The 7,500-nt window shown below is 46.1% G+C and overlaps 1 protein-coding gene across 1 annotated transcript in view; it reads left to right on the top strand.

The window, feature by feature from the left end:
- LOC138865660 (uncharacterized) overlaps positions 1 to 7,500 on the top strand; it is a 105,246-nt gene that overhangs the window by 19,676 nt on the left and 78,070 nt on the right. The window contains exon 2 of the mRNA XM_070136723.1: positions 1,428 to 1,641. Within this exon, the coding sequence (XP_069992824.1) occupies positions 1,428 to 1,641 (214 nt within the window). The remainder of the gene's footprint in view (positions 1 to 1,427; positions 1,642 to 7,500) is intronic.

The raw sequence follows: 7,500 nt of genomic DNA, 5'->3' as shown, positions 1-7,500 counted from the left end.
CGAGAACCCCTTAGGAAAGTTGTTTGGTACAATTTTTGTTTATGGAATTACTTTTTATTTGTTTATTTTTTGAATAAGGAATGGAGGTGTATGTCTATATGGCTTTGTGTCTGTCTTTGTGCGTGTGTGCGTCTGTATGCATGAGTTACCGTGAGTATGAGTGAATGACTGTGTGTGTGTGTGTGTGTGTGTGTGTGTGTGTGTGTGTGTGTATGTGTATGTGTATGTGTATGTGTGTGTGTGTGTGTGTGTGTGTGTGTGTGTGTGTGTGTGTGTGTGTGTGTGTGTGTGTGTGTGTGTGTGTGTGTGTGTGTTTAAGAGAGAGAGAGAGAGAGAGAGAGAGAGAGAGAGAGAGAGAGAGAGAGAGAGAGAGAGAGAGAGAGAGAGAGAGAGAGAGAGAGAGAGAGAGAGAGAGAGAGAGAGTAAATGAGTGAGTGACTGTGCGAGAGAGTGTGGGACTATTAAAAAGCCAAGAGGAATGATAGAGGTTTTTTGTTTCTCTTTATACAGGTACGTGAACCCCCTCCTCCCCCTCCTTTACTCTTGGGGGAAATATAGGTTGCCTTCCCGCAGTTGCCTGTGAAATAACTCCAATAACTTTGCGTTGATTATCACTTGTGTCCCGCTGTGCCTTTCATTGCGTCCGTTGTTGCAAGAATTATGAAAGCATAGCACGGGCTGGGACCTCTTTCCTTGCTGTAATTATCTCTCTCCACCACTATCTCCCTTACCCCCCTCCCCCTCCTCTTCCTCTCTGCCTTCTTCATTCTTTCCCCGATACTCTCTCTTACCCTTGTCTTCCCCCTTCCATCCTCTGCCTCTCTTCTTCTTCCTCCTCCTTCCCCCGTCGAACACCCCCCCGTCTTCTCCCTCTCCCCTCTGTGCCCCTTTCTCTCCTCTCTTTCTACTCCCTTTCTATCATCCGCTTCTCTCCCTCTCCTCCCATCCTACTACTCTCCTTCTTCTATGCCCTTCTTCCTCCCTCTCCCAACCTTCCCTTCCTTCTCCCCTCCCCTGCCTACCCCCTCCCTCCCTCCCTCCACCCTCCCCTGTGCACATGTGCGCCGGAATTTTAATGGTGATCATCCTTGGCAATTTCCTCTCGTTTTTAGGGCGTGTCTGTGTTTTTAGCTTGGATTTTATGTTTTGATGTTTGTGTTCTTGTTGTATTATTAGTGTTGTTATAGTACTGATTATGATAGGCATCAGTGTTATTGTTATTTGTTATTATTATTGTTATTATCATCATTGTTATTATTGTTATTATCATCATTGTTATTATTGTTATTATCATCATTGTTATTATTATTATTATTTCCATTATCATCATTATTATTGTTATACATAGTCGCCGATATGGTGTTTCATTATTCCGCTTCTTTCCTGTCTGCACAACCAAAGCTAACGCCGCCTTCCTCCCTTCGCAGCTGGAGTATGGCTCCGGGGGCGCGGGCATCCCCCTGTCGCCGACGGTGCGCCGCTCCGTCGACGAGTCCACCCTGTGGCGGCGGCGCACGGGCGGCTACGCGTCGGGGGGCGCCGGAAGGCAGGCCTCGACGGAGGAAGTGCGCCGCCGCAGGGAGAGCTTCGCCTCGCTGTCCCCCCACCACCTCTCCGCCGGCTCCATCCACCACGCCACAGGTAAGCAGAGGGGAGGGGACGAGGGCGTGGCCTGGGAGGCTGGTTCTGAGGGGCGTGTCTTTAGGAGCCTGTCCTTTTTTTGATAGATTTTTTTTCTGGAGGGGGGGGGATTTAGTTCACAGGTAAGGAGTAAGGATGAGGACAAGAGCCGTGTCCTGAGAAAGGTGGAGGAGAAGGAAATGGAGAAGGAGGGGAAGGAAAAGGAATGTTGGTGAGAGGTGTCATGCTATATGTCGATCTGTTTTTAGACCTTTTCTTTAGAGGGAGGAAGGTTGGATCACACTGCGAGAAGCTTTTCTTTAGGGCTGCAAAGTATCAATGGCAATCAGTGTTTCTATTAATTTCTTTCTCAGGGTCGACCACACTCTTTTGATTTGCGTTCTTTTCCCTTTCGTTGGTGGGTTGACACTTTTCACTTTGTTATTGTTATTGCTATTATTATAATTATTATTGTTATTATTATTATTATTATTATTATTATTATTATTATTATTATTATCATTATTATTATTGTTATTGCTTTTATTTCTCATTATCATTTTTTTGGTCTTTGCTTGTTTGATGGGCTTTTTAGGGGGTTAAGGGGAGGGGGTCGGCTTGACTGGCGATTTTCCCGTGCTCTCTTGTCTTGGGTAGATATTTAATGAATTTTCAGTATTAGTTATTCGGTAAATGTCGGGACGAAAAAAATATGTAATGGCACTGAAGTAAGTCTGCGAAGTAGAAATAAAAATTTATATGCGATCTGATTTTTTTGAAACATGTACCATCATCATCCTTCTGTGTAGGGAGGGGGGGGGTGAGAAGGGGGAGGGGGGGGACGGGGACACTTGTGACGGAACAGAACACCTGTGATGAATACAGCTGTTTCATTCACACGCACTACGCAGTTGAATGCACATACTTCTCCCTCGCTCTCTTTCTTGCTTTCATTCATTCTTATTTTTGCTCTCTTTCTCGCTCTTTCATTTCCCTTTCTCTATCATTTTTTCTCTTTCATTTCCCTTTCTCTCTCTCTCTCTCTCTCTCTCTCTCTCTCTCTCTCTCTCTCTCTCTCTCTCTCTCTCTCTCTCTCTCTCTCTCTCTCTCTCTCCATGAAATTCCTAAGTTTAACTCAAAATAGGCTTCTAAAAATGCCGTCAATATATGTTTGAATTTCAGATATTAAGGAGCTTTTGCCAATTGCTGGTGACACAAAGGATAATCTAGGATAGATTCGGGATTAACTTGGTTTTGGTGTGTCACATATTATTAAAATCCTTGACAGAGAACACGGCCGCAGACAGCTTAAAAAGAAGAAAAAATCGCCCTTGTACAGTATACCTGAAAAGGGATGTCATTGCCTTGTCTTCTTGCTATTTTGTCTGAAGAGGAGAATAAAGTCTATCGGAAACGTTTGTGATTTCATGGTTGAAATGCATAAAAACGAATGAATAGATATATAAAAAAGAAAAGGGAGAGAGAATAGATGTGTCATTTTTCGTTTGTATGTGTTTGTGTCCGTGTACGTGTACTTCTGTATGTATATATTTGTACTTGGACGTAAGCATGTTTTTGTATTTAAGCGTCTTTGTGTGTACATGTGCGCGCTTGTTCGTGAGTTTGTGTATTCGTGTGAACACCTGTGCTGTTTGTGTGTTTGTGCATTTATTCTTGCGTTTATATGGCTGCTTGCTAGTGACTGTGCATAAATAGATATGGCGAATAGATGAATATAAAAATTAAAAGGAAAGGAGATCCATTCCAATGTGCTTTCCCTCCCTTTTTTACTTGTTTGCTTATTTATGTTTACTTATTTATTCATTTTACACATATTTCCTCTTAATTATTGCATATACACTCCTTTTTATCGTATATGTGTCTATCGTTTTCATAATTTATCTCTTCATATGAATATAACCCTTTTAATGAGAACATTTTATCCCACAGCAACAAATTGAATGGGGGAGGGGGAGGGGGAGAGGGAGAGGGACAGGGAGAGGGAGAGGGAGAGGGAGAGGGAGGGGGAGGCGGTGTTCTCATCTTGCAGCCGAATAAGTGTTGCCAGAAGAGCACATGTGCAACGTCAAAAATGGCTAACAAGCTAATTATCAACCTCCCGGGCTGTATCTGAAGGTCGTTAGTGAATATTGATATCGCGAGGGAGCTCGAATATTAACCGTGAAGCTTTTGTTAATTAACTCATTTGCTTCGCCTTTCGTGTGAGGGAGAGCGGGTGATCAGCTGCTGTGGATTTTTTTTTTTTTTTTTTTTGTGTGTGTGTGTGTGTGTGTGTGTGTGTGTGTGTGTGTGTGTGTGTGTGTGTGTGTGTGTGTGTGTGTGTGTGTGTGTGTGTGTGTGTGTGTGTGTGTGTGTGTGTGTGTGTGTGTGTGTGTGTGTGTGTGTGTGTGTGTGTGTGTGTGTGTGTGTGTGTGTCGTGGACACCAATAGTTGAGAGATAGACAGAGTGATAGACTGGTAGTATAGTTGTAGATAGATAAATATAGATATAGACATAGCAGTTATTTTTTAATTTGTATTTCCTCAGGTGGTCCAAATGTGTCTGTTGTTTGTTCAGTGTTTATTTTCATAGGATCCTGGTGGGAGGGAAATGTTGCTGATGTTGAAAATCCTATGAGGAACAATAGGATGTCTGATTCAGAATGTGTGTGCGTTCGTTTGTAGGTGTACGTGATGTGTGTGCCTATGGGCATTTGTGGGTGGAGGCCTTGTGTATATTTGTTTGGATGTGTCATTTTTCGTCTGTGTGTGTATGCGTTTGTGTGCGTGTATTTCTGTATGCATGCATGTGGACTTGGATGTGAGCGTGATTTTGTATTTAAGCGTCTTCTTGTGTACATGTGCATGCTTGTTCGTGAGTTTGTGCGTGTATTCATGTAAACACCTCTGCGGTGTGTTTGTGCATTCATTCTTGCGCGTACATGTCTGCCAGTGACTGTGTCCGTGTGTGCATTGGCGCGTGCCTGCATCTGTTGCTTCAGAGGTCGTCCGCTTGATGGAGCTGCCTCCTGCGCGCCTCTCGAGTCGTCCGGAGCGTGACCCGTGAAAGGTCTTCCTCGGCCGCTCGCCTTTTTCGACGCGTGCGGGCGAGGCCGGCTTAATGGGCCTGTTCTTGTGTGAATGACGCTTTTACACTTTCTTGAGTGGCTGGGAGAGTCACAGGCATGTGCTCGTAAAATACACACACGCCTTTACACGTACACGCATGAAATGCATATACGCATATACACATACATGAGACGTAAATTGATTATATAGACATACTGTATGTTTGTACACACACTCACTCTCTCGCTTCCTCGCACTCACTGTCAACATACTAACTCACACTCAAACTGACACTCACACTAACACTCTCAAACTCACAATCTCACGCACACTCACTCACTCTCACTCAGACTCACTCTCACACTTGCACTCTCACTCTCACTCTCACTCAAACTGACACTTACACTCACACTCTCATTCTCACTCAAACTGACACTCACGCCCAAACTGACACTCAAATTCTCACTCAAAATTACACTCGCTCAGACTCACACTCTCACTCAGACTCACACTCTCACCCACGCTCATGTGTGAATACAACCGACACAGCCTTTCATTCTCGCGTCAAAAGTGTGCCATACGCTTCGAGTCAAGTATAGTGTTACCCTCAGACTACGCAGGTGCCCCGCGGGTCATGTTCACCTGCCGGCGCGTCGCTGTTAAACCTCTTACTCCACTTCTTCCGTCTCTCTCTCTCTCTCTCTCTCTCTCTCTCTCTCTCTCTCTCTCTCTCTCTCTCTCTCTCTCTCTCTCTCTCTCTCTCTCTCTCTCTCTCTCTCTCTCTCTCTCTCTCTCTCTCTCTCTCTCTCTCTCTCTCTCTCTCTCTGCCCTGTCCTCCCTTTTTCCTGTGTCCCCTCTTTCCTTCCCTCCATGCCCCCTCCTCATCCACCTCCACCACCTCTTCTACCTTTCTTCCACCACCAGCCCCCCTCCCTTCCCCTTTCCCCCTTCCCCTTCTCCCCTTTCCTGAGACCCTGCTAACCCTAAAGCTATTAGGGTGAGATTCGCAGCTTCTGGAGTAAAGAAATAACCTCTATGAGACACTCGTGGTTGTTTTTGTTTTTGTTCTTAGGTGGGAGTGGGGGGGGGAGGTGTCTGCCTGTGTAGTCGTAGCTGTAGCAGGCTGCGAGGTGGGCGGATTTTTATTTTTGTCTGCGTTTCTTTGTCGTCTTGTGTTTGTTGCGTTGACGAGGAAGAGGGAAAGGGAGAAAAAAGGTGAGTGTGTGTGTCTGTGTTTGGGGCCGGTCTTAAAGGGGAAACGCTGCCAAGGATCCCCGAGTTTTCCCCTCAATGAAGGGCGGAGGAAGGTGGTCGGGAGAGGGGCTTGTCCGGAGGTTCAAAGCAGGTGAGGGAGGAGGGGCCCATCTAAGAAGAAGGCTGCGTACTTTTTGTTTTTCGAATTCGTATCGGTCTGTCTTTATCCTGTCGTGTCCTGTCTTGTTTTGTCTTGCCTGCCAGCCCCCCCCCCCCCTTTTCTCTCTCTCTCTCTCTCTCTCTCTCTCTCTCTCTCTCTCTCTCTCTCTCTCTCTCTCTCTCTCTCCCTCCCTCCCTCCCTCCTCCCTCCCTCCCTCTCTCTCTCTCTCTCTCTCTCTCTCTCTCTCTCTCTCTCTCTCTCTCTCTCTCTCTCTCTCTCTCTCTCTCTCTCTCTCTCTCTCTCTCTCTCTCTCTCTCTCTCTCTCTCTCTCTCTCTCTCTCTCTCTCTCTCTCTCTCTCTCTCTCTCTCTCTCTCTCCCCCTCTCTCTCTCTCTCTCTCTCTCTCTCTCTCCCTCCCTCCCTCCCTCCCCCTTCCTTCCCTCTCTCTCTCTCTCTCTCTCTCTCTCTCTCTCTCTGTCTCTCTCTCTCTCTCTCTCTCTCTCTCTCTCTCTCTCTCTCTCTCTCTCTCTCTCTCTCTCTCTCTCTCTCTCTCCCTCTCTCTCCTCCTCTCTCCTCCCTCTCTCTCTCCCTCTTTCTCTCCCTCTTTCTCTTCCTCTCTCTCTCCCTCTCTCTCTCCCTCTCTTTCTCCCTCTCTCTCCCCCTCCCTTTCACCCCCTCCCTTTCACCCCCCCTCCCTCTCACCCCCTCCCTCTCATCCCTCCCCCTCAACCCCCCTCTCTCTCTCTCTCTCTCTCTCTCTCTCTCTCTCTCTCTCTCTCTCTCTCTCTCTCTCTCTCTCTCTCTCTCTCTCTCTCTCTCTCTCTCTCTCCCTCTCCCTCTCTCTCCCTCTCCCTCTCCCTCTCCCTCTCCTGCTCTCTCTCTCTCTCTCTCTCTCTCTCTCTCTCTCTCTCTCTCTCTCTCTCTCTCTCTCTCTCTCTCTCTCTCTCTCTCTCTCTCTCTCTCTCTCTCTCTCTCTCTCTCTCTCTCTCTCTCTCTCTCTCTCTCTCTCTCTCTCTCTCTCTCTCTCTCTCTCTCTCTCTCTCTATCATCCCTCAGTGCGTCTTTCCGTTTGTGTTTGTGTGTGTGTATGTATGTATGTATGTATGTATGTATGTATGTGCGTGTGTACTTGAAATTCCTGTTGACCTTTTGGTGCCTGTTTTTGGTGACCTAATCGTAACCTTTTCCCTCGTTCAAGTTCTTTTCGATAGTTTCAGAAATCTTGTTGGATCGGATTCGGAAATATTTAGTGCTTCCTGGTTGCTCTGTTATCGTCGGCATCGTTATTATCATTATCATTATTGTTATTTATAATAGTAATAGCAGCAGCAGTAGTATTAGTAGTAGTGGTAGCAGTAGTCATAGAAGTACTCGTAGTTGCAGTTGTAATAGTAGTATTAGTAGTAGTATGGACAGTTGTAATAGTAATAGAAACAGTAGTGGAATAATATCAGTAGT

The sequence above is a fragment of the Penaeus vannamei genome, chromosome 22, assembly GCF_042767895.1.
Source record: "Penaeus vannamei isolate JL-2024 chromosome 22, ASM4276789v1, whole genome shotgun sequence".
Lineage (NCBI taxonomy): Eukaryota > Metazoa > Arthropoda > Malacostraca > Decapoda > Penaeidae > Penaeus > Penaeus vannamei.
This window is presented reverse-complemented; position numbering and strand designations above follow the sequence as displayed.